This window comes from Elgaria multicarinata, chromosome 11 (assembly GCF_023053635.1).
Source record: "Elgaria multicarinata webbii isolate HBS135686 ecotype San Diego chromosome 11, rElgMul1.1.pri, whole genome shotgun sequence".
NCBI lineage: Eukaryota > Metazoa > Chordata > Lepidosauria > Squamata > Anguidae > Elgaria > Elgaria multicarinata.
In genome coordinates this window covers 28,084,635-28,111,062 of record NC_086181.1, presented here as the reverse complement: position 1 = coordinate 28,111,062, position 26,428 = coordinate 28,084,635, and the positions used below count along the sequence as shown (strand labels likewise).

Below are 26,428 nucleotides of genomic sequence, written 5' to 3'. Positions count from 1 at the left end.
CCCCATCTTCACTCTTTCCAGCCAACTTACCCCTCTGGAGACGGAGCAGCTCCTCGTACAGGGGAAGGGCTTCTTTAGCTTGTTTCCGGAGCTCCTCCCTGCCATCAAGGAGGAGCTCCTCCACTTCCCCCAAAAGCCGGAGAAGGACCGGGTGCTGTCCAGGCATCTAGAGGGAAAGAAAACAAGATAGATCTCTCTCATCCCTCAATGGGCCTCCATCCTGGAAAACTGCATGTACGACAGGCCCTCAGGGGGACTCCCATGGGACCCTGGCATTGGGAGGGAAGGGCTGTAACCCTTTGCCCCCCTGACAGTGGCCCTGATTCGGGCTCCTTCCCACCCCTGCTCATTATCTGGAGAAAAGAGCTCCCTTTTCCTCCAAGAGCAGATTGGGTCCACTTCTGTGGCGTCTCCTGCAGTCCCAGTTCAGGGCTGCTGCCATGCCAGCAGGTGGGGATACTCACGGGCAATTCACGGAGGTGGAGGGCAAAGCCAAGGAGGTTCGTTGCTGCGACGAGGGCCCTCCACCTCTCCAAAACATCCCTGGACCTGACCCAGTAGTGGATGTGCTGTGGAGGGAAGTAGCAGCTCAGAATCCATGCCGGATCTTCCCACTCCCACTTGGGGCTCCCGATTGGGTGTCCTCACATGTCTTGTGAGCAAAACCAAAATTCTCCGGCATCCCCACTCACCTCCAATAAAAAGACCACATGGCCCATGGTTGGCTCTCCACTGAACAAACCCCTCAGCATGAATTCGACCGTCTCGTACCCATAGGGCTTGAAGAGGTGCTGAAAGGAAAGAGAGAAAGAGAGCATTAGACCAGGGTGTCGTCACTGAAGGATCTCCCCTGCCAAGGTAGCAAATTAGGCTCTGGCAGGAGTCAGCAATGTGGCACCCATGGATGCACAGGTGCCCACCGAGACCCCACAGTGTGCCCATGAGTTACTCATCCCCCCCCAACAAAGTCAATGGAGCAACACTGTCCCTTTGTCTTTAACAGAGGTGGGGGAAAGTGCACCTTGCAGCAAAATGGCTTGAATAAGCTCAGGCCACGCAAAAGATCCCTGGAGCAAGAAGGCCGCCTCCCTCCGCCCCAACCACGTTTTGGCCATCCACCCCCTCCCCCTCTTTATTTAGGTCAAAGAAGGGGCATGGGGGGAAAGAGAGATGAGAGTGTCCGATGGGCCTGCAGGCCTGGAAGCTTTGCCTTCCTCTGTCCCCAAGGCCAAAGGAAGCCATGTACCTCCGCTTCTCCAAGGAACCCTCCTTCGGGAAATGGTTCCATGGACTCAGCCCTTCCCCTCCTTCCCCGAAGCACAGACCTCTGCCCCCCAGATCACAAAGCTGATCTCTGCAACTGCAGTTGGAGAAGGGATCATGCACCACAGGCCCAGAACATGGTCTTTGCTCCAAGACCAATGCATCTGACCAGGATTTACCTGATGCTGAGGGGCTGCTCCACTCCTGGAGTTGCTGAAGATCTCGTGGAGAGCCAACCGCAAGATCTTGGACTCCAGGTCCCGTGAAAATGCAGGTCCGGTTCGGCTGGTAGGAGAAAAGGGAAAGTAATCAGTTCTAGTGAGGGAGGGAAGGGCAGTTGTTCAGGCTGGGCCGAGGGCTGTATCTAGTCACCACGCAATGTGGATTTCCTCCTCTGGAAGGAGGAGAGCGGATCACGGGACTTTCCCAGCCACCTCCAGTGATCCAACCTGGAAATCTCTGCCCTGGCTCCAGTTTGCAAGCAAGAGCAACCTCGGAAGAGAATGGGGAAGGTGGGGAAGAGAAAAGGCCTAAACCTCCCACCATTCCCCAGCCAGGACAGATTCTGTAAGCCACTGTAATACCTCAGACGGTAGATTGCCTTCAGGGCACAAGCCAGGATGCCTGACGGGAGAGTTGCCCCGGGCTGGGTCTCCATGGCCACCTGGGAGAGGGCAACAGGGAAAAGGGAGAAGATGACAGTCAAAGCCCTCTCAAGCCCCAGGTTGGAGATTCAGGGCTCCTCACCCCCCCCCTTCCCACTGGATTGCAGGGGCTACATCTCACTCACCGCTATTGCCTCCATCAAGTCATGTTTGGAGCAGGGGAGCTCCAGCGCCCAGCCCCTGCTCCTCCGGGTGGCCGTAGAAATGGAGATGAAGGCCTGGAGAAAGGTGACCTTCTCCAGGCTCTCAAAATTCTAGAAAATGGGAAGCATCAGGCTGTTAATTATGGAAAGACACTTCTAGGCCTTCATGTCAGGGCGTCCCTTATATAGGCTATGGGCTGCTTTTCCATGGGGAAAATCAGCTCCTCCATGCTGCCATGTGTAGGAGAAGCTCTCAGAGAACCCAGGAACTGCCTTCCTGGGTTCCCCCTGGAGCAAAGAGCAGTGGGCCTGGTCCTAGGCTGAAGGTGGGCGGCACCTGTGCAGGGGGATCTGGGAACCCAGGGTTTTGGGTTAAGGGTGGCGAGGAAGGGGGTAGCTGTACCTTTTCTCCAGCCTGAACGTCTCGTACGAAATGTTGCACAGTTTCCAGCCGTTTGGCGAGTTCCTCTGTTGTCCAGGCAGGAGGCAGGCAGGTGCTCGAATCCATTTGGTCTGTGGATGTAAAGAGGGAGAAGTCAGGGCAGATGGCAGGAGGAATGAGTGAGTCCTTCCCTCTTCCAAAGGCAGGCTCCTCTCAGGCCTTTGGACCCCAGACCTGCCTCCTCCTTCCACCAGCCCTTCCCCTGAGCTGTGGGCGTCACCTCACCTGAACCCTTTGATGCGGCCTTCTGGTCCTCCGCCAGGGCCTCCAGCCTCCGGAGCAGGGAGCTCGGGTCCAGGGCCTTCCTCTGCTTCAGAGGTTTCAGCCCCAGCGGATGGACTCTGGACTTCCAGCAGCAGGGCCACCAGAAGGGCCTTGGGGGTGCTGCAGGTGATGCACACCCCCTGGCGGACCTGCGCCCCTCTGCCTTGGCTGGCTGGACCTTGGCGGTCCCGAAGGCAGTGCGCAGCTTCCGCAGCCTAAAAGAGAGAAGGGGGAAAGTGAGAAATGGGGCAGGCAGTTCCTTCTCGCTCCATACAATGCAGTCAGCTGAGGCCACCGAAAATCTCCATGACTGATGTGTATTTGGTGGCACAAGCATCTTGGGGGAGAGAGTTTTTGATCTTTTAGAATGATGGCCGTTTTGCATCTAGGGCTCTCTCTCTCCAAGGGGAAGTTCTTCCTCCCACCCAGCTTGACTCACAAAACACTAAACCAGAGCAGGATCTACACTACAGCTTTAAAACAGTTTATAATGGTTTTGACAACTGTTCAGGCCCAGGACACACTACATATACTGTCTTCAAAACGTTATCAAATGGTTATGTCCTGCTTGGTGTAGGTTTCTAGTCCCATAACTAAACATTTATTCTTCCCAGCTCTTGTCCTGCAATTAATGCTGCTCATTCTCTTTCATGTGTTGGGTGTCTTTTGTTCATCTTTTGTCCTGTTTCCAGGCTGTTGATTCTTAGAAGCATGCCAGTATTTTTGCCCTTACCAAGGCCCAGGGAGCAGTGGCCAATAGAGTTCTTGAGAGAACCCATTCCTCGAGGCGGGAACAGTGCAGGAGAAAACATTTCCACGTGTGGCCGGCAAACGGGCCTCTGTGGTTAATGCCACCCTCCGAAAGGGCCTCTCCTGCAGACCGTATTCCCCATGCCGCTTCATTGTAAGACAAGTGCCCCAGACAGAGGGCAGAAGTCCAGGTATTTTGAACTTCAACTCCCAGAAGCCCCTGCCAGCACAGCTAATGGTCAAGAATGCTTTGAGTTGAAGTCCCAAATATCTGCAGTTCTTTTTTCCTACCCCTGCCTCAAATCCCTAATCCCAATCCTATGCGAGCTCATGTTCCTCAGAGGAATTGTGGGACATTGAAAGGGTGGATAGACTCAGCCGCCCACTGCTACCACCACAGCCAAGTTAGCCCACCAAGGCCCATGAATACAGGAGGGGAGCCATCAAAGGAACCCCCTCCTCAAGGCTGCACACACCCTGTTCAAGCAGAATTGGTTTGAAAAGAACTGTTGGCTCAACTCTGTGCTCAACATGGAATTGATGCTTCCGAATGAAAATCCTGAGAGTAAAAGGTCTGTCCAAGATTCCATTCATCAGATGCTAATCCTATATCAGTATGAATGGGGTAACAATCAGGCCTCTTTCATTGGCCTAGAAGCAGATGCCACTTGCATGCAGGGTGGGTGGGGAGTATCTTTCTGATACTTGCCCCCTTTTGTGCCTCTGTTCCTGCCAGTGGGGAAGTTCCTTTACCATTTTTATTCATAAATGCATTCATAGATGCAGATCTTTGTTTTAAACAATGACACCCCCCCCCACTCAGGGGGGCATATAAGAATGTAAGAAGAGCTGTGCGGGGCCAGAGAGTCCAGATATTTGTGGGCAGAGAAACTGGGACAATTTCACCTAATTTCTCCAGGGGGAGGCGAAATTCTCCAACAATTTCTCACAGTTAAGCTTTACCAAGAGTTGTAGAACAGCTTCATTCTTTTTTCCCTATTTTTGTTTTGTTTTGCTTTTTCTGCACTACTACTGCAAGTGGCAACAGCGTCAATTGTGTTGGCTGCCTGGCCCCCATCATGCATCCTCCTCAAGACACAACAGGAAGACAGTATAAGGGGGGGATCCGCACATCGCTTCCAGAGCGCTTCTATGCGACCCCAGAGCACCCCGAAAACAATAGTCTGACTTCCCTGTAAAAGAAACGAGGAATAGCCGCCCATGCCACCGCCACCGCTGCCGAGGAGAGCTCTCCGCTGGCGAGGAGAGCTCGGCAAAAGAAGGCGGGGTGAAGAGTGGAAGAAGCTCTCTACCCCGCCTTCTTTTGCCGAGCTCTCCTCGCCGGCTGAGAGCTCTCGTCGTCATCATCGTCGTCGTCGGCATGGACGGCTCTTCCTTGTTTCTTTTACAGGGAAGTCAGACTATCGTTTTCGGGGTGCTCTGGGGTCGCATAGAAGCGCTCTGGGAGCAACGTGCGGATCCCCCCTCAGAAAGATACCAACGCACCCCGTCCCCCATGGCATCTGCTTCTAGGTCCATGAAAGGGGCTTGCATTGTTTATGGTTGTATTTTTCGTGCTGCTCTGAAAATACCCCCACCCCAAAACACACACTTCCATGAAACTTTTTGCCTCCTGTGAAAGAGGCAGCTCTGTTTTTCCCCATTTTCGTGTGTGTGTGTGTGTGTGTGTGTAGGGGGGAGAATTTCGTTCCACGTTCATAGTGGGGGGGGGATTGTGCTTACATAAGAAATTGTGTGTGGCAGGGAGGTTTATTGTTTACTTCATGAGGATCTGTTGAAGAATGGGCAAAGTGTGTGCGTGTTCTTCACTGAGCATGTGCAGAGTGTGCTTTTTATTTAAACAAACAAAGCTTGCTAATCTTTCCCCTCATGCTGCATTTGTATAACTACTTCAGAAAGAATTTTCCATTATATTTTCTCTCTTTCATGAGGTTTCTAAGACTTTTTTTAAAAAAGTTTTATTTGAGGTTCATTATTAGCTGGAGCCAGGCTCTGTCGTACTTAGTGTATAACCATTGAAATCAATTTGACTAGTTATGACAAATCAGTGTGATGTAATGGTTAGAGTGTTGGACTGGGTCTCAGGAGATCTGGGTTCGAGTCTCCACTCAGCCAAGAAATGCACTGGGTGACGTTGGGCTTAAATTGACTGCAAGCTTAAACAGCGGGCAAGTAGTGTGCAAAAACCTGAGCAAACAGCTCTGTGTGTGTTTGGGGAAGGAGGTTTCTGACATCTGGCCACCATCTTACTTAAAAACCTTTTCAAATAGCTTTTTGGTTTCAGTCTACAGTATGGAGGGGGCAGAGGTCCCTTGAGGGCATGCCCCCTGAGCCTTGCAGCTAGTTTCTGCCTCTTCCAAGCTCCTTGCCTGGGCTTTTTAGGGGGGTTAGGAGCACTCTTCGAATACCTGAAAGATTATCACACAGAAGAGGGCTAGGATCTCTTCTTAATCATCCCAGAGTGCAGGACACAGACTAATGGGCTCAATGTACAGGAAGCCAGATTCCAGCTGGTCATCAGGAAAAACGTCCTGACTGTTAGAGCAGTACGACAATGGAACCAGTTACCTAGGGAGGTTGTAGCCTCTCCCACCCTAGAGGCTTTCAAGAGGCAGCTGGACAGCTATCTCTCAGGGATGCTTTAGGGAGGATTCTTGCACTGAGCAGGGGGTTGGACTCGACAGCCTTATAGGCCCCTTCCAACTCTACTATTCTATGATTCTATGACCATGTAAGAAGCAATATCTATTGCTGCCTGGAAATAAAGATTTCTTTAACATGATTGGTTTTGAGTCAGTGACTGTCCAAAGTCACCCAGTGTGTTTCATATCTGAGTGGGGACTCGAACCCAGTCCAACACTCCAATCATTCCATCCTACTGGTTATTCATAAATAGAATCCCAGCACCATCCTGCATCAGCTGCAGGAGTTCTGAAACAGAGCCAAGGGAAGCCCCTTTACCTCAAACACAATCATCTGTCTGTCTATCTATCTATCTATCTATCTATCTATCTATCTATCTATCTATCTATCTCTATAATCTTAACCTGGCCATGAAAGAAAAGTGAGAGTCCCCCTAGGTTTCTGAACCATCACATTTAGTGTGAGAAGCAGAATATAAAACATATAAAAAATGTTACTCACATCTTTAAGGATTCAATTTTCTTTAGAAGCCCTCACTGTCCCTCCCACTAACTAACTCTAATAATATAAATAAATAAATAATAAATAAATATGAATGAATAAATAAATATGAATAAATATAATATTAAATATAATAATATAAATAAATAAATATAAGTAAATAAATATAAATAAATAAATATAAATAAACTAACTCTAACTAACTCTAATAATATAAATAAAATAAATAATAAATATATAAGTAATATAAATATAATAATATAAATAAAGAAATATGAATAAATATAATTTAAATAAATAAAAATAAATAAATAATGAAAATAACAACAAAACTCTCCACTGATCGATAACTTTCTCCAACTCTCTCTAACTCGCTAACTCTCTCTCTCTCTCTCTCTCCTCACAACCCACAAAGACCGTTTCCCCAGAGGCCTCCTAAAGGCCTCCCAGCTGGGAGACGTGTCACAATGGAAGACATGCCATGGTTCCTTAGCAACCTTGCTCAGCCATGGGCCTTGGTCCTCTCAGTACTGGGGCTTTTTGAGTATGGCCTATGATTTCACAAGGGTGCCCCATATTTGGTCAGCCTCCTAAGCCAGGTCTGTTTTTTGGCCACCCAAGTCCTGTCTCCCTCTTCCAAGAAGATGGGTTGCCCTGCAGACTGCTGAATGCATGGGCTCTGAGGGAGCTTCACCAAGTGAAACTGTCCAACCAGCCAAGGAGCAGCCTGGGTGCCTTCCTTGCAGGGGAGATGGCCATGTGGCTGATGGCACTAACCTGACTATTATGGGATTAAATGTATAACTGCTTCCTTAGAGGTTTTACATTTAGGACCTCTTAATATTATTAGCTGCAACAAGACTCTGTCTTTGTACTCCTGCCTCCTAGTTTCTTTCAGTCCTTCCAAACTATCATCAAGCACTTCTGAAAAGCTGAAAATAAATATCACTATTCCGTTCCGTACATTATCTTTCTTTAGTGAATTAACTTGCTTCATAGTTCATGTTGTCTCTAGGGCTGGTGCCCATGTCATGCTTATGAGATTACTTAAAACACTGCCTTCATTCTTATCAACCTGCTCACATGTTATGATCAGCAAGAGAGGCCATCTCCTTTGCCCACCTGGAAGAGGACATTCTGCCCCATTTAACTTGGAGGAGATCTACACGTTGTTGCGAAGGCGCTTGCTTGCGTCTGGAGTGCGCCCCGAAGTTCATTGAGACACACAGGCATACTTTCAAAGCGCCTTTTCCCGGCTTTTGGGCGCTGTTATTTAGTCCGCCTTAAGTCAGTTTAAGGTGGCCCTTCTTTCAACGTGTATAACAATTAGTCGCTCTTTTCTCCCCGCCCCGCTCCGCCCAGACTTATTTTGTTGCCTTTCGACTTCCGATACCATTTCCGGTCCGAACAGCAGCATCCATCTTTAATCATCACCTTTCCCGCGTGCAAGGACAGGTGAGGTTGGTTCCATTTTCCTCATTGCTTTCCTCTTTTGCCGTTCACATTTTAATTTTTTTTTAATAGTTAATATGGATGCGCATATGTGCGTATTCGTTTAATCTGCTGTTTACAGAACGGCGGCTAGTGTGAGTATAGTCTATAGCCAACCCACGAATCCGGCGGGAAAAGAAGCATCCATTTTTACTCTTCACCTTTCCCGCCAGCTAGGACAGGGGAGGGTGGACGTTTCCATTTTCCTCAGTCGTTCCCTCTTTTGCCTTTCCCAATTTTAATTTTTTTTTAATAGTTAATAGCAATGCGCATAAGTGCTTGTTCGGTTAGGGTTAATCTGCTCTTTACAGAGTGGCGGCTATTGTGCTTTCAAGTCTATAGGCAAACCTCTTTTGCCTTGATCGGTTTACTCTTCACCTTTCCGGCGCTCGAGGAGAGGGGAGCTGTGTTCTTATGAATTTTTTTCTTTAGAAGATAATGCTGATGTTTTTATGTCTGGATGTTGGAATGTAAATAATGTTAAGTTTCTCCCCTCCACACACAAACCCACCCCACCCCTCCTTAGATTACCCTTTAATTTCGATGTTTTTATGTCTGCTGATGAATGCATGTTCTCTTTTCAATGTATTCTTCCCTCTGCCTCATGGCATAAGTTAGTTAACTCTAATGTGGAATGTAATGCTTGCTTATAAAGCTTTTGCATGCCTTTCTTCTAAGTAGAACAGCTTGTGTACACTGCGTTCATTTTCAATTTCATTTCTTAAAGTAAGAACTGATACTTTCGTCATCCACACACACACCTTTCCCAGCCCATTCCACCCCACCCCAACCCTCCTAACATTACCCTTTATCAACCATGTGGTCTAAATACTAGAAGTCCTTATCTTCACTGGTCAATTTCCTTTTTCTTTAAATCACAGTGTACCTTTTTGGCTGCTGAAGTTTACATTTATCTCTTAGAACTGATATTTCAGTTCAGGACTTTACCAATTTTGTTTAGTCTACCACCCGCCCACCCCCACTCCTCTCCCCCCATCCTCCCTTGCATTTCACTCATGCTTGTAATTGTTCTTCATATTTCAGGTAACAGTTGTATGAGGAGAGTTATTCCAAGTACAATAATTCTTCAACAGAAAGTGCAAAAACAAGACCTATGATGCCAGAAGATGCAACTTTTTTAATGATTTTTTTATGGAAGTCAGTGACAGCAGTAGTTTCAAATTTTTTTCTTCAAAGTTTAAATTAATTGTTTTAATGGCTAGAAGACAGAACTCTAAATCTTACTCTGTACAATTAATCCCAAACGATATTGCTAGTATTTACACTACAAATAAGGAAAAACAACTGTGTGTTTTCTTTGCAAAAACGTTTCCTTTAGTTACAAGAAGTTCAACATTTATAAACACGAAGTGCTATTTTTTTGTATGCTTTATAAAAAAGAATAAAGTTTTCTGTTAAACCATTATTCATTTTTTGGGAGCTCCTGATGGTCCAGCTGCGTCCAAGCCCACTGCGCGTCGGACTTCGGTCATCTGTTGCTCCAATACAGACACTGTATTGCGTTCCATCTGTGGCTCCGCAGGTTCCCCGAAATCCCAAAGCTGCAAAGCCGTCCATTACCTGTATTAAAAAGTGAAAGACAATGTTTAAACCAACAGGAATGTTTACATTGAAACACATAGCAGTTCGTCTCATATGCGCACGTGGTTCAATCAAACAACATAGAATAGGGAGTCAATAATGACTTCCCAAACATTACATTGACAACAAAAATATGGTTTTTAAAGTCCCTACATTGATGTTGTTACGACAGACTGAATTATTTTTATGACGATGAAATGATTACAATAGACCGAATTATTTCTATTACAGGAGTCTGGATTAGCGTCCCGTTTTGTGCTACTTCCTCAGATATATGGTCATAAAGCCATAGGGGTATTGGCTAGAGATAGCAAGTCCTCATGCTCCCTCTCCTGGAGAATTTCTGTAGAAGGAAGGTGTGGGATAATTAAAAGGAGATTTGGACTTGCTATCTCCAGCCAACACCCCAACGGCTTATGCTCGTACATGGCGACTCTTAATGACGGTATATCTTTAGCCTTATAATTGTTGTTATTATACAATAAGTCACCGTTTTGAAATTCGATATAAATATTGTTTGATTCAACTATTATGCGGTTGTGTGCCTAGGGGCACTCCGTACCATTTGTATTTCAACTCCCACCATCCCCAGGTTGGCCAAAGTTGTCATAGAGTGCCCTAGGTACCCACATTGCTCTCCCATGGGCCATATTATACTGTGACCTTTTCCTGTAGGACAGATGTTCCCCATAGTTCTACACTTTCACCCCACATCTGGGTGGGATCATAATCTCGGGTTTCTTTTTGGCCTGCTCAAAATCTTTTTTTCTTCTTCTTCTTCAAAATTTCCTTCATACTTGCGGATCCATGTTCATGTTCAGGATTTCCTTCTACCACCCTGCCTCCTGTGGGTCAAGTGCTATGTTTCAAAAGAAAATGCCTAGAACAGAGGGAAGGGGCCCAAATTTTATTCTCAGGATGCTGTGTCCGTAGACCTATTGCAGTTGTACACACCCATCACCTTCTGGTCTTAAGAATATTACAGAGGTCATTTTACTCTGTGCTCAACCCACACCTTAGGGTTGTTGTAAACAAGCCCCGAATGGGTGAGTCTGCCTGTGCTCCTGCCTGGAGAACATCCTTTATAGTTTAATCGTTTATAGCATAATATCCAAAGGGGGCAAGTGTTGTCCATTTGAATACCAGATTACGGACCTTCAGTGTACAATGTATGGCCTACTTTGGTTTGGCCTCTGTTTTAAAATTAAATTATGTTTTAATATTACAGTTGTAAGCTGCCTTAAAGGCCCCTTTTTCTGGGACAGAAAGGCACGTTATTTTAATATTTAATATCTTGATGAGCCCATCAATGAATGCAAATAAACCAATGCCTGACCTCTATTCCCCCACTATGCTAAATCCCACCCGCAAGTCTGCTGCAGGTCATTTCCCTGGGTTGGGACGGAATGTAGGTCTGTTTTTGGTAAAACTCTTATTATAGGTCAGCAGTACTGGCTCCAGAGGGCTGTTTATACATTCTGGAAGCCTCAAGGTGGCTCCGTGGTGATGCTGTGTCGATTATATGATGCAGCAGCCAGCTTGAAGCCATCGTGGGGCTTTCTAGAGAAGCTCTGCTAACCCTAACCCTAAAATTATTTCAACAAGATCATCCCCCCCCCCCGAGGTGATTTGTCACTCCCCTAATGTGAGGCCGATTTAAGCCAGCAGTTGACTGATTGACTGTCCAAGGGCTTCTTCTTTCTCTCGTGCTTGTGGTGTGTTGTTGTTGTTGTTGCAGTTGTGCAACGTCAGAACGGACTATGCGAGCGAGAGGAGGAGGAGGAGGATGTGGTCAAACGCTTTGACGGCATTACTTCCCTCTCTGGGGAGAAACGGGAAGCCGGACGTACCTCCTCTCTACCTGACCCAGATGCCTGATGGAGCACTTTCGGCGGCTGCTGGGAACCTTGCAACAGGCTGTGGTTAGGAACACCCTGAGCTTGGGTGGGAGGCAGGACCCCTGGTTCATCTAGAAGGGGGCCGGCTGGCTTCCTAAACGGACAGTCTGAATTCAGTGTTTCTCTCTCTCTCTCTTTCTCTCTCTCTCTCTCCCCGCTTCTCAGGATTTCGTTTCCTCCTTCACCACCTACCTCTTTGGAGATGAAGCACATCCAGGAGCAGAGGACTCAGGAAGTACAAAGGAGAAGAGAAACAGTAGCAGCCGCCATGACAGTGAAGTGGAAACAACACACGATGGGTAACATAACAAAGATCTGATATGGGGATGGAGTGGGGTGTGGGTAACTGTTTAAACTGAGAGCTTTTCTTGTGGCCTTGAGCTGCAGCTGCCTCTGAGATGGCACAATCTCCCTGTGGTTGGATTCACCCTTTTTCCTCCTCCACCCTGCAGGGACATTTCTCCAAGGGAACACCTGGAGGTCTTTGAAGGTCCACTCAGCACAGAGGTAGGTGTTGGAGGGGAGGGGAGATGAGGGGAAGGATCGAGACAAGATCCATCTAAGCCCCTTCCTTTTCAGATGGCCCCGCCCAGCCAGGAGATCCGGGTGACATCAGAAGCAGCAACCAATGGTGTCCAGGCTACTACGGAGGCCATTGTCGAAGCCTCCAAATTGCCCTACAAATGGGAGGGACAGGAAGAGTCTCAGCAGAAGCTCTCAGGTGATGGAAGGTTCTAGAATGCACCAAAGTCACACTGGAAGGGGGACGATGGATGATTCCAGGGGGCTTAGGTTGCTAGCTGGTTGTTTTAAATCAGAGCGAAGCTAACTGAAGTGCTGCATCAATGAATGTATTTGTTACATTTCTATACTGCCCAATACCGGAAGCTCTGTGGATGTTTCACAATTAAAACCACAAAATGCATCATAAAATACAATATAAAATGTAGACGCTTAAAACTACAAAGAGCACTCCTTGAGGCAGTAGCTCAATCAGGAAGTCCCTTTCTCTTCTCCAATGGGGCGGGGCTATGGGGAGAGGCTTCCACAGGCTTGGTGGGGCTGCCTGGTGGGCCGAGTTTGGCCCGTGGACTGGACGTTCCCCATCCCTGCGCTACCTGCTGGTCTGAAATGTGTGGGAATTACTTTCATTTGTGAAAGTAAAGCACTCTGCACATGAGCAGAGGTCTCTCCCTCTTCGTTATTCACACATAATTGCGCCAATTCCTGCTACTTGAATAAAGTTCCCGTGCTGAGATCTCATGAGGCCTGCTTCAGGTGAAACTCTGCTAAAGTTTCATGGGGAAAGGAGAGAAATACTGGCCCAAAGTGTGTATGTCTGTGTGTGTGAATGTGAATGTTTCTCTGTTATTTTTATTGATAATGATGTTCAGACTTTAAATAGTTCTGTACAGCTTTAGTTTTTCTGGTGGTATGTTATGATACATGATGTATTTTTTTCTGCTTTATATTTTGTTTTAAACATCTTTTTGATGTTTTTAATCTTTCCTTTTTTCAATCTTTGCTACTTTTATTGGGTTTTTTTTCAAAAAAGGATTTGCTAGTCACTTTGAACTTTTAAGGAAAAGTGGGTTAAACAATATTGTAAAATGAATAACTATCCTTGTTTTCATGGGACGCAGAGAAAAATGTGTAGTTTGGGAAGGGGGGAAGTATCTTTAGATTTTGGGATGCTCAAATACAAGGAAGGACATGTCATTTGTCTCTCCCCATTTCTCTCCCACAGAGTCCTCTCAGTTGCCAGGTGGTGCCCCAGAGCCAAGACCCACAGCAACTGTGATTGGCAGCATCAGGCAGAGGGACCAGGAGGAGCCAACCATGACTGGAGAGCTCCAGCAAAGGGAGCCAGAAGGAACCAGCTGGACAGAAGCATCTCAGCAAGGGGTGGCAGAGGAAAAGGCAGCTACAAAATGGAGTCAGCATTGGGAACCAGACAGGCCATCAGCTGGAAGCGAAGAGGAACTAGATGGGGCCGGAGAACCCAAAAGGGATCAGGAGAAGGATCAGGAGGGGACTGTGTGGAACGAGGGGGTTCAGCATGGGCCTCCAGATCGGGCATGGATTGGGGGATCTCAGCATGGGGAGCTGGAAGAGGCGGCCAAGATGGCGGAAGGCCAGCAGTTGGAAGATGTGAAGGAACAGGAAGGAGAAGCAGAGGTGGTTGAGGAACAGCTGTGGGAGCCAGATGTGGTGGCAGCAAAGGAAGGAATTCAGCCCTCGATGTCGGGCTGGGCAGAGACTGTGGAAGACCAGGAGGAGGGGATGCTAGGAAGGGGAGAAAGGGTTAGGAGATGCCCTGAGTGGGAGCAAAAAGGGGAACTGGAAGAGGCAGGAAGGATTGAAAGGAGTCAGGAGAGGAAGCAGGAGGAAACTTTGTGGAATGAAGGGGCTCCAGACCAGATACTGTTTGTGGAGGAAGAGCAGAAAGGTCCAGAGGGGTCAGCATGGACTGGGGGGGTTCAGCATGGGGGACTGGAGGCCGAAGGCAGAATGGTGGAGGCTGAGAAAGAACAGGATGAAGAAGCAGAGGAGGACCACCAGGAGGAACCAAATATAGTGGCTGTAAAGGAAGAAATTCAGGAAGTGATGCTGCTGGAAGACCAGGAGGAGGAGATGCCAGGAGGGGAAGAAAAGGTTGGGAGAAGCCCTGAGTCGGAGCCCAAGGGGGAACTAGAAGAGGCAGCCGCAGGAGGGACCGAAGGGGATCAGGAACTGGAGGAAACTTTGAGGAATGAAGGGACTCCAGATCAGGAACAGCAGGGAGGACAAGAGGAGGCAGCGTGGACTGGGGGGCTTCAGCATGGGGGACTGTTGGATGAAGCCAAGATGGTGGAAGGTCAGCCGTTGGAGGCTGAGAAGGAACAGGAGGGAGAAGTAGAGGCAGAAGAGAAGCCAGATATGGTGGCAGCAAAGGAAGGAATTCAGCCCTCGATGCCGGGCTGGGCAGAGACTGTGGAAGACCAGGTGGAGGGGATGCTAGGAAGGGGAGAAAGGGTTAGGAGAAGCCTTGAGTGGGAGCAAAAAGGGGAACTGGAAGAGGCAGGAAGGATCGAAGGGAGTCAGGAGAAGAAGCAGGGGGAAACTTTGTGGAATGAAGGGGCTCCAGACCAGATACTGTTTGTGGAGGAAGAGCAGAAAGGTGCAGAGGGATCAGCATGGACTGAGGGATTTCAGGATGGGGGACTGGAGGCCGAAGGCAGAATGGTGGAGGCTGAGAAGGAGCAGGATAAAGAACCAGAGGAGGACCAACAGGAGGAACCAAATATGGTGGCTGTAAAGGAAGAAATTCAGGAAGTGATGCTGCTGGAAGACCAGGAGGAGGAGATGCCAGGAGGGGAAGAAAAGGTTGGGAGAAGCCCTGAGTCGGAGCCCAAGGGGGAACTAAAAGAGGCAGTTGCAAGAGGCACCGAAGGGGATCAGGAACTGGAGGAAACTTTGAGGAATGAAGGGACTCCAGATCAGGAACAGCAGGGAGGACTAGAGGAGGCAGCGTGGACTGGGGGGCTTCAGCATGGGGGACTGTTGGATGAAGCCAAGATGGTGGAAGGCCAGCCGTTGGAGGCTGAGAAGGAACAGGAGGGAGAAGTAGAGGTGGTTGAGGACCAGCACGGGGAGCCAGATATGGCGGCAGCAAAGGAAGGAATTCAGCCCTCGATGCTGGGCTGGGCAGAGACTGTGGAAGTCCAGGAGGAAGGGATGCTAGGAGGGGGAGAAAGGGTTAGGAGAAGTCCTGAGTGGGAGCCAAAAGGGGAACTGGAAGAGGCAGGAAGGTGCGAAAGGAGTCAGGAGAGGGAGCAGGAGGACCAGATACTGTTTGTGGGGGAAGAGCAGAAAGGTCCAGAGGGGTCAGCATGGACTGAGGGATTTCAGCATTGTGGACTGGAGGCCGAAGCCAGAATGGTGGAGGCTGAGAAGGACCAGAACGAAGAAGCGAAGGAGGACCGCCAGGAGGAACCAAATACGGTGGCCGTAAAGGAAGAAATTCAGGAAGTGATGCTGGTGGAAGACCAGGAGGAGGAGATGCTAGGAGGGGAAGGAAAGGTTGGGAGAAGCCCTGAGTGGGAGCCCAAGGGGGAACTAGAAGAGGCAGCCGCAGGAGGGACCGAAGGGGATCAGGAGAGGGAGATGGAGGAAGCTTTGTGGAAAGAGGAAGTTCAGCAAAGGGCATCAGATCAGGCCCAGCCCGAAACAGAGGCAGATGAGGACCAGCAGGGGGAGCCAGTGGCAAAGGAAGGGATTCTTCAAGCAGTGCTGGGTGGGGCAGAGGCTGAAGAAGACCAGGAGAGGGTGCTAGAAGGAGAAGAACAACTGAGGGGAAGCCATCAGTGGGAGTCCAAGGAACCGGTGACTTCAGAAAACCAGGATGTGGAGCCACAGGGAGTAGCAGAAAACAGAAAGGGTCAGCAAGGAGAACTGGCAGAGGCAGAAGAGACCGAAGGAGACCAGCAGAGGGAGCCAGAGGATCCTGTGAGGAATGGGGCAGAGGCTAAAGAGGGAGACCAAGAGGAAGAAACAGGAGAAGAATGCCTAGTAGAGAGTGACCAGGAGGAAGCGTTACAGAGGCTGGCAGAAGCTAGTGGGCTTGACGAAGGAGTGCTGGAAGCTACCAGGGACAAGTCACAGCTGTCGGAGGAGACAGAGAGGAGGCTGCCAGAAGAATCCGTGGGGTACAGTGCCTCTGTCAATATGCCTCCCCTCACTGGGCCCAGAACCTTCCCGGCTGAGGTAAGCATAACTAAGGAAAGCAGAGCATGATGGGAGTCAGGACAATGGGGTTATCTAACCCGCTTCTGTTCTGTAGGCCACACCCCTGGACACGAGTGCCCAGAAGGAACGGGTGCTGTTACGTCGTAAGAGCTCCATCCGCCGGGCGCCCAGCTTGAAGAGACCGAAGCTACAGGAGACAAACGTCGCTGAGACCCAACCACAGGAGACCGTCGCTGAGGAAACTCCATCTCAACCCCAAGCACCACGCAGGCCAAACCTGAGGCATGCTGGGTAAATATAAATATCCCACCACCACTAGGAGTTTGATAGGAAATGGGCAGAGACTAGGATCATCCACAGCCTCTTGAGTTTCAGCTTACTCTTCTCCCTCTCTTTGCCTTCCCAGGTTTGGGCCTGTGCATCCCAACATGATGGCCGAACTGCAGACACGCCTCCGCAAGCCCCAGTGACCCCAAGTTCAGAGGGGTTTGTGGGATGATGAACTTGCAAACTGTCTGCTCTATCCCAGATCAAGCCACCATGATCAAGAATTGTAGCAATCAAAATGGGAAGGCTTGTGCGATAGAAGCACATAAATTATTGCATTACCTTTCAGAGTAAAGAAGTGTGAGTTTTCCCACCCTGGCAAGATCCCCCCAAATAAGAGAGCAATCTGGGGGAGGGTGTGTGTCTGTGTGTGTGTCTGTGTTTGAACAGGGATGTGATTGAATAGTGCTTGTGTGTGCTGTGTGTTCACAACCCCCGCAGCAGAAGGCCGTCTCTTGTGGTCGCATACATAGGAATCTTGACACGTGGCAAAATTGATTTACCCTAGAACTTGCATGTAAATTAGGGGTGGAAAAGCCTGTTCCCAAGGCCTTAGCTGTGGCCTCCACTGGTGCCTTGCCACTGCTGAATTCTCCCTGCTGATTTTCAGCCCCCAATTTCCCCACCGCTGCCACTTTTCTCCCAATCTCCAGAAATCCTCCTTCCAAGATCGCCCACCCACCCAATCCAGAAAACATTAGAATGCAATGAATTGTTAAAGGCATTTGTTTGGATTTTCCATAAAAACTGAGCGAACACATGATGTCCATTCTAAACTGGTAAATAGGTAGTGTGGAAGCAATGCACACACACACACACACACACACACACACACGTTTGGAAGGCTTTGATCTCTTTGTCTGCCCTCTTGAAGGAGTCGTTTTCAGAATGGCCCTTTCAACCAGGAAATTCTGGTGACAGATAAGTTGATATTTTCCATGCTTTAAGACAACTTGCTAAATGGTATCCATGCCAAAGGAATTCACTCCTTTTTTTTGGGACGAACAAATGGTTATCTCTGGATTTCATACTAAGGTTACTGACTCCCCCTTCGCATCTTATGCCACCCACCCCACCTTTTATCTCATTCTGTATCCTATAAGGATTTAGTGAGGCAAAGGGCTCCTGGAGGCAGGGGAATCATTCATCTTCAACTGGTTCCAAAAAGATAACAACCATCATTTTTGTTCTCCTGGCCTTGAACTTGAAATGTTTATTTCTGCTGTACCTGTTTTATTCGTATGTAAAGGCTGATTTTATTTTATTTTGTTTTTAATTGTTGGGCTGTGAACTTTTAATTGGTTTAGTCGTTGTAGTCCAAGACATCAAGAGGCCACTGGCTTGGGAAGTCTGGTTCAGGATATTCAAGAGTCTGGTTTTGGAACAGATTAATTGTACTGTCTTTTATTATTTTGCCTGGCAAGCTTCTGCTAAAAGGCGGCCTAGAAATCATTTAAATAAATCAATAAAATAAAATTAGTGCTTGTCAAGCCATATCACTGGAAGCATCTCAGGAGTTCCTCACAAGGAGATCATTCATGGCAGACAAGGTTCCCGAAAAGAGCTTGCTGTCTGCTGCTGATCTTTCACTGTGCTCCACTGTACAGCTACAGAAGCGTGTTGTAGTTGAGGCTAGTACCCTGCATAAATTGAGCGTGCTCCCTAGAACATCCCCAGAATCCTCTGCAAATGTAAATGCAGTTGAAATCAATGGGTTTTACTTTTGAGTAAGGGAATCAGCAGATCTGTAGTTTATGGACTTGAAGATGCACAGCTTTGCATGATCAAAGGAATGGAAGATAGATCCTTCGCACTAGTGAATTACTAGGAAAAGGGTTTAAGAGGGGGAAATATAAAAAAATCTTTAAAAATCAAGGAATGACCTGATTTGTTTTAAATTTGGCATGCTGAAGGCCCTCCTTAAGAGCTATCACTGTGCCAATTTTGATCTCTTTAGCTTTAAAACTTACACAGATGTATTTGTTTAATTTCCATTAAAAAATCCCTTAAAATCAAGGGATGACCCAATCTGTTTCAAACTTGGCATGGCTAAAGCCCTCCTTAAGAGCTATCACTGTGCCAATTTCGATCTCTTTATCTTTAAAAATGAGGGTGTTGCTGGCAAGGAGGGTACGTTTTCCACATTTCTTTTAAGGTGAAAATGGCTACTCAGGAATAAGAACATAGAGTTCAATGAGACCACTTCTTGTTCCAGAGGGACTGCTTATAACCCACATGTGAATTTAATCCATAGATCAATTGATTAATCAACTGAAACTCCTATCTAACACCTCGATGGGGAAAATAGCCCAGAGAGCATGCCAGGCAACCTCTCCCTCACCCCCCTCTATGATGTCACCAGTGCATCCCCCTCTCGCTTCCCCACCTGCAGCAAATCATGAAGCAAAGGTGGACTAACGAAAGTACAAAAGACTGTTCTTTTGTTCAACCCAGCAGCCAGAAAGCAGGAGGAGGAAAGGATTTGAATTGGAATTTAAAAACACCCGCTGGAGAAAAGGCATGTCCCTATCTTTCCTCATCAATACCACCCCTTGAAAACACACCCACAGAACATCGGATTGAAAACAATGGATGAAAATACACGTTGAGGGTAGCACATTGTCCTTTTGATTTACCAGAAGAACCAGACTTTCCCCGCACCAAAAAACTGCGCTAAGGTGGGGGGGGGGGGAAGTGAGGTCAAGGCAGGACATGGACGACATCATCTGAGTCCTTTGCACACAACCCACGTTGACAGCAGGCTATAACGCTGGTGTGATGGAGCTTTTACATGAGGAATGTGCATTTGTTAGAGTGAAGCAACCATTTCTGTGCACATAGCCATAACAGCGGTGGTTTTCCCAAGCCACTTTATTGACAAAATAAGTTAAAAATTTATATATACATATACAGTGTAGAAATAAATAAATAAATATAAATTAGATATTTTAGATAACCAATAGGTTATGTTAATAAATTATTAAGGGAGTGTAGAAGTCTGGATGCCAGATGTCAGCACTCCCTGGAGGGTTGGAATGAGCGGGGAGGGATTTACAATGGGAAACGGTGGGCTCTGGGAGCCTTGGAGAGTGACGTTCTTTTGACCGCCCTCTTCCTGAGGATCACGAAATCCCGTGTGACACGGCACAGGAAACTCGAGAGAGAGCGCAAGATGATGTACACTTCCTGACGGTTCCGCCACTGACTGTGGTGAGAAAGGATGTGAAGGGGTTTGAGTGTCGGTTCAGGCTGGCTTTCAGGCTGCAGGCCCCAAAGTGACATCTATGGAGAGAATCGGAGACGGTGACTCACCGCAAAAGGCAAAGGACCCCTCTGCCCCATCCGTGCCCTAAAGGGCGAGTAAGCTCACCTGGTAACTCACATGATGAATCAGGTCTCGGAGGTTAAAACTGAGCTCTTCAAACCGAGAGAGGAATTGGGAGTCTTCTTTCGTGGCTTCGTGGTACCTCAGCTGTTGCGTTATCATGTGATAGAATGACAACATCTTGGCCATGTGGGACAGGCGCTTGGCATCCTGGGAAAACGGCAGTGTTAGAAAACAAACCCATCAAGAGAATCCACATTCCCTGCCTTTTCCTTCCCTTCCCCCACCTTAAGCTATAGAAAGACCAGTCCACTGGAACATACTGAGCCTTATCCTGAGTCAGACCGTTGTTCCATCTAGCCAGTATTAACACTGACTGGCAGTGGTTTGCTAGAGTTTCAGGAAAAGGTTTTCCCTGCCCTGCTTGGAGATGATGTAGATCAAATTTAGGACTTTCTACATGCAAAGTAGCTATTCTACTGCTGAGCTATGCCCCCCCCCCACACCTCATGACCAAAGGCCAAACTGCATGCTAGTCTGGGAGATCTACAAATGATATCACCGTGTGAACCTGTGAAATTGTTTTAACTGGAGACCTTGGTGAGAGTCACAAAGTGAACACGTAGCATGAGCAAGGACAACACCATTAGAGAGTCTCCAGGGGCTTGTCTATATGTCCTGTATATCCTGTTGTGGCTGTGCAGTGGTCTGTATCATTTATACGACGCAGCTGCCAACTCGCAGCCACATCAGGCTTTCTCCCCCAGAAACCACGCTTTTTTGTGGTGTCCTTTTATTGTGACTTTTGCCCCAAGGTCACCACGTTGTTTATTTGTCTGTCAGTGGTGGCCTCGGCTTGGGTTAAGCAAGTGGATGTTGCTAGAAGCAGATCCAAGTGCAAGTTAAACAGGGGAACAAAGCGCAGGAGGTGGACTTGACAAGCTGAATGGCCGCTGGTGCTGCGGTTTTTCCTGATCGGACAGTCTGCGCTCTCTCCTGCCATGTAACTTTATCGATTCTGCCTCACTGCAGCGATGCTGTGGGTTTTGAGAGAACCAGCTACCTAAGCGGTGACATATAGACCTTTCCCCAAAGCCTCTTAAAAGCTGGCTGGGGGATGCTGGGAGGTGTAGTGCAAAACTTTTTGAAGGGCACCAGGATGGGAAGGCTGAGCTATTGTCTGTGCACAGCACAAGAAAACTAGTTCTTTAAGAAGCGCTAAGGAACGCTAGCATTTTTAGCAACCTCAGCAAAATACAATTGCCAGGATACTTTGTAAGAAGCCATGACACTGGAATGAATAGGTATAAAAACAATTTAGGTTGGCACTATAGACTGGCCCTTAACTGGTTTTGTGAACCGCCCAGAGAACTTTGGCTATTGGGCGGTATAAAAATGTAATAAATAAATAAATAAACAAACTTCATTTGCCCTCACCTCCTACTCTCTCCTCCCTTCCTAGATGATACTGGCTCCCAACCCTCTCTGCACTAACTCACTGAACTCAAAACACTTCCACCACCCCGAATCTGCTTTCAAGTCACCATACGATCATGATTCAAAGTGCTGGTTGAAATGATCTGGCACCAGGGTATCTGAAAGACGATTGACTTCCATATGAACCTGCTCAGTTATTAAGGTCAGTGTTAGAGACCTCTTTTTCATTTTCCCCACATTCAGAGTTGACGTGGCTAGCCACTAGGAAGAAAGGGCCTTTTCAGTGGCGGTACCTCAATTATAGAACCCTGTCCCCTTCTCAACTTGCCTGGTGCCAAATTGGACACCTTTTAGGCACCAGGTTAAAATATATTTGTTTTCCTAGGCTTTCAATGCCATTTAATGATTTAAAAAACAAACGCCCTGGCTTTTAGCTACTCCTAAAATGATTGGTGATTGGTGCTCTGAATAAATACCATTTTATTTTCTCTCTCTCCTTTATTGTTGTTTTAAGCCACCCTGAAGATATTTTATTGAAAGGTGAATATAAATGTTTCAAATAAATAAATATTCTTACCGGAAGAGAAAGCCATGTGTAGACATCAAGGCTGACTGCAGGAAGCACTCCCGGGTGTTGTAGAAGAGTTAGTTGAGCTCCAGGCAGACGGATAGAGAGCTGGAAAGAAAAGGAAGCAATGTGATTCTAAGCAGGGTTGTCAACTTTTCAACCAATCACTATTAAGAAATACACTTTATTTTAGGAGAAAGGGGAAGGGGCAGGAGCAAGTTCTTCAAATGTATTTCTTCCATTTTTATCCCACTCTTCCTTGAAGTAGCTGATTGTGAAGTTCATGGTTCTCTCCTGGTGCATTTTATCTTCACAACAGTCCTGTGCAGTAGGACAGGCTGAGAGGCAGTGGGCCTATTCACACGATCACTAGGAGAATGACGCTGTGGGGAGGGGTAGGAAAACCACGTCGTGTGTGCCCCTCACAAGACCGCAGAACCACGCAGAGCAGCCTGGTTTCCTTAGCCATCCTCGCAATGTGGTTCCTGTGTTGTCCTCCTGCAGCTGCATATTTGACTTGCTGCTGTGGCGGGAATCAGTCCGCTCCAGCTGGTCCAGCTGTCACTATATGATGGCAACCATAGAGATCACCACACTGGCCAGAGCGTTGCCAGAAGTTCCGGCACCTGGATTTATTCTAACATCGCCCCACAGATGACACACTAAGCCATCCTGGGAGCCTTTACCCCTACTGCAGAGGGTGGGTAACCGGGGTGGGTAATTTACCAATGGGGGGAGGGAAAACACCCCCCACAACACTCAAACCCATGTGGGTCGCTCCCAAATGCAATCTATAACGGGTTAGCGTTACATGTGAACCCAGCCAGTGACTGCCTGAAGGTAGCTAGAGTATAGCTAGAGTGACCAGATACAAAAGAGGGCAGGGCTCCTGCAGCTTTGTGATGAAGAGGAAATTTCACCAGGTTCTCCATATATATAAATGGCACCCGCTGAAGTTCCCTTTTCAATACAACTGTTAAAGATACAGGAGCCCTGTCCTCCTTTCCATAGGGTCACCCTAGCTGTTGCCATGCTTTCACTACATAAGTAAGTCACACCAGACTTTCCAATGTATTTAAGTTGAAGCGATTTCATCTTAGTTATCTTATATCTTAGTTATCTCCAACATATTTAGAGGCCCTTCAAAATACGAGGCCCTAAGCCATGGCTTACTTGGCTTGTTCCTAAATCCGATACCGGTAACTCGTAATCTTCCTAGAGATTTGAACCTGAGTCTTCCCAGGCCTGGCTGAGGATTCTAACCCAGGAGTTTTGAACCTCTTTCATCCTGAGGCTGAATTCTCTTTCGGAAAAGCATTGGGGGGGGGGCACATTCCAGAGGTGGGTGGGGCCGAAGGCAAAAAGGGTGGCGCCAAAATAGCAGTATATTTTCCTTTTAAGTGATCACTGCCAGTAACTAAGCCTTTAAAGCAGCCTTCCTCAACCTGGGGCGCTCCAGATATGTTGGACTGCACCTCCCAGAATGCCCCACATCTGGAGCGCCCCACGTTATTTATTTATTTATTTATTTAGAGTATTTTTATCCTGCACCTCAGCCAAAAGGCTCTCGGAGCGGCTTACAATATATCAATAAAGAAGACAGTCCCTACCCTCAGGCTTACATTCTAAAAAAAAGACGTGACACACAAGGAAAAGTGGATGGGGAGGGAAGAGGGAGAAAATAAAAAGAAATTAAGGAGGCTGGTTTAGGCTGGTGGGAAGGCCCTGCTCCATCCTCTCATCTCCCAATGGAGGGGCAAACCAACAGCTCCTTCTTCCCCACAAGGTGAAGATGTTAGCCCTGTGGGGGGGGGGGGGTCCAACTGAAGCCGGCTCCGATGGTGCCTGCCTGCTCCAGTCTCCCTCGCATCTTCTTCCCCACAGGGTGAAGATAGCAGTTAGCCCTGTGGGGGGGGGGTTCCAACTGAAGCAGGCCCCGATGGTGCCTGCCTGCTCCAGTCTCCCTCGCATCAGGTTGAGGAAGGCTGCTTTAAAGAGTCTTTTCAATTTTTTAGAATAGGGGGGGAAAGCTGCATAAAATCCAGGAAACCACCCACTGGTCAGTGATTGGAGGAAAGGAGGGGGTGTGGCCAAGGGACCTCAAGCCTGATATTCTTCTCCACTGCCCTAACTAATGCACTGTACTGCCTCTCTCAGATAATTCATTTATGATAAAAAGTAAGCAATCCCATTATATAGTTACTGAGAACAACCAAATAAAGAAATAAATGTCATTAAACGTTTAACTTTATACTGGACTTCCATTCAGATCGCAAGTTGACCCCCCCATCCCACCCTCTAAATAAAAAACATATTCAGATCATAGAATTTTCAAAATCCAAACCAAAGAATTTCCTTTACTATTTATATAGCCAAAGTTTCCAACATACTGCCCTATTCTGAGATTTTATTTTAGATGCCAGGGGGCTGCCTATATGCCTTGTGTACCTGGTGGTGGCTGTGCAGTGGTGCTGCATTGGTTATGCGATGCAGCTGTCAACTCGCAAACCACCACAGTGCTTTCCCCAGAAACTACGGATTTTAAAAGTTGGGGACTTACCCTGACCTTTCGCTTTGCTGTGAGGTCATCACCGCCTTGCCACTGTCTCTTGGTACTGATCTTACTTTGGCTTCAAGCTGGGGGTGTTCCGGGGGCGGATCACGACCACTGATAGGTCACCAGAAGAGTGGAAGGCCGGGCACGAGGCAGGCCCAATGGCCGCCCGAAAGCCCATGTTCCCTCCTGCCGTGGAGCCTAACTGTCCCCACTCCACAGCTGCAATTCCGTGGGGTTTTAAGGGAACGTGAGGCTGAAGCAGTGCCATGAAGACACCCCCCAGGTGCCTTGATTAACTGACCGAAGGCAAGAGAACCGATGGATTTATAAAAGCTGTTTGTTAGATGCTTAAAACCACCATCTTACACACACTCCCTTAGGAGTAAGGGCCACTGAATTCAGTTGGGTTTACTTCTGAGTAGACATGCATAGGATTGCACTGTAACACTTCCCCCTCCCCCAATTCGGAACTCAACTGGTTCCTGTCCTAAAGACTGTGACGTTGTGCGTGAAGGGGAGAGACGCAAAAGCAGACTTACATAGCAACGTGTGAGGTCCTTTGTTTTCCGGAGAAGTTGCAGGGAGAGTCTTAAGCTGCCGCCAAATTCTTTCTGCAGATTCACCTGCCACTGTGGGGAGCTCTCGAGCCTGGAGCCCGTCTCTTCTTGAAGTCCACTTGAGACAGCAGCAAGCAGATCAACGTTGAGGAGGGTTTGGAGAAAGAGGACTGCACCTAGAAGGAGACCCAGACTGTCACGGGGGAGAAGGGGAAAAGGGTTGTTGGGAAAGGGAGGGAATGGGATGCTGGCATATCTGATGACCTGAGACAAGTATCCAGAGCGAGGAATGAGGTGGGGTGTGGACAAATGTGCCTTTAGAAAACAGTAGTACCAGCCAGGTAGGACTTTGGGGCAGATGTACAGGGCTCTAGAGAGCAGAATGAGCAGGTTCGAGTACAGCAGGGCTGGCTTATACCACATATTAACAACAACAACAACAACAACAAGAAGAATATATTTATTTCTTACCCGCCTCTCCCTCTGGATCGAGGTGGGGAACAACATTAGGTACAAATACCATAAAATACATAAAACTGTATTAAAACATATAAAACTAATACAATATTAAAATAACAGTCAAATATCTTAAAATTCGACTGGGTAGGCCTGCCGGAAGACATCAGTCTTTACAGCGTTCTTGAATTCGAAAAGACTATTAAGTTGACAAATCTCTACCGGCAGGCCATTCCACAGTCTACGAGCAGCAGAAGAGAAGGTCCTCCGGGTAAGAGTTATTGAAGTAAGTGAGGTGAGGAGTACCCTTTCCCATCTAAAGATGTTGTTTTAAAGCATGTTATTACTAGGGCTGTGCATAGACCCCTCCCAAACCGCTTCGTGGCCCGATCTGGAACTTTCGGATTGGGCCTGAACCACTTCGGGTCAATCCGACCCTCCCCCGCTCCTCTTACTTGCCTCCACGGTGGATGGCAGAGGCAGGTAAGTGGGGAACGGGGGACAAAGTGGGAGCTGAATAAGCCCCCTCCCTCTTCCCCCTTACCTGGCTCCGCCACCATCACCGTACGGACTGTGTTGCCGCCAGGTAAGCCCCTCCCCCACTTACTTGTGTCTGTCACAGTTTTGCGCCAGCTTCAACTGAGGCCCAGGCCCAAGCCAGAAGAGGCTGTGGCCTGCTTCCGGCTTGAGGCCTGGGCCTCAGTTGAAGCTGGCACCGGACCGCGCCGGAGGCAAGTAAGCCCCCCTCCTTCCTGCCCCCGCCGCTGTCGCCATATGGACTGTGGCGGTG

The 26,428-nt window shown here is 47.9% G+C and overlaps 2 protein-coding genes across 2 annotated transcripts; one reads left to right on the top strand and one right to left on the bottom strand.

Annotated features, from left to right (window-relative positions):
* Positions 1–13,602: 13,602 nt before the first annotated feature.
* On the top strand, positions 13,603–18,214 carry LOC134406054 (trichohyalin-like). The gene is made up of 3 exons (XM_063137295.1): positions 13,603–16,429; positions 16,506–16,702; positions 16,818–18,214. Exons 1-3 carry the CDS (start codon positions 13,808–13,810, stop codon positions 16,879–16,881), a joined length of 2,883 nt encoding a protein of 960 aa, XP_062993365.1. The 5' UTR covers positions 13,603–13,807; the 3' UTR covers positions 16,882–18,214.
* Positions 18,215–19,789: 1,575 nt separating this feature from the next.
* Positions 19,790–26,198, bottom strand: LOC134405636 (interleukin-27 subunit alpha-like). The gene is made up of 5 exons (XM_063136877.1): positions 26,183–26,198; positions 25,165–25,358; positions 22,078–22,176; positions 20,109–20,273; positions 19,790–20,020 (listed from the first exon to the last, which is right to left on the bottom strand). Exons 1-5 carry the CDS (start codon positions 26,196–26,198, stop codon positions 19,790–19,792), a joined length of 705 nt encoding a protein of 234 aa, XP_062992947.1.
* Positions 26,199–26,428: the final 230 nt, after the last annotated feature.

Bases quoted from the DNA above. Each gene is read 5' to 3' on its own strand.
- LOC134405636 (XM_063136877.1), bottom strand. The intron at 22,177-25,164 runs GTAAGTCTGCTT...TTTTCTTTCCAG, and splicing joins AGGACCTCACACGTTGCTAT to CTCTCTATCCGTCTGCCTGG. The intron at 20,274-22,077 runs GTAAGAATATTT...CCGTTTTCCCAG, and splicing joins ACACATGGCTTTCTCTTCCG to GATGCCAAGCGCCTGTCCCA.
- LOC134406054 (XM_063137295.1), top strand. From the start codon at position 13,808: ATGGCGGAAGGCCAGCAGTTGGAAGATGTGAAGGAACAGGAAGGAGAA. The intron at 16,430-16,505 runs GTAAGCATAACT...TCTGTTCTGTAG, and splicing joins CCAGAACCTTCCCGGCTGAG to GCCACACCCCTGGACACGAG. The intron at 16,703-16,817 runs GTAAATATAAAT...TTGCCTTCCCAG, and splicing joins CCAAACCTGAGGCATGCTGG to GTTTGGGCCTGTGCATCCCA.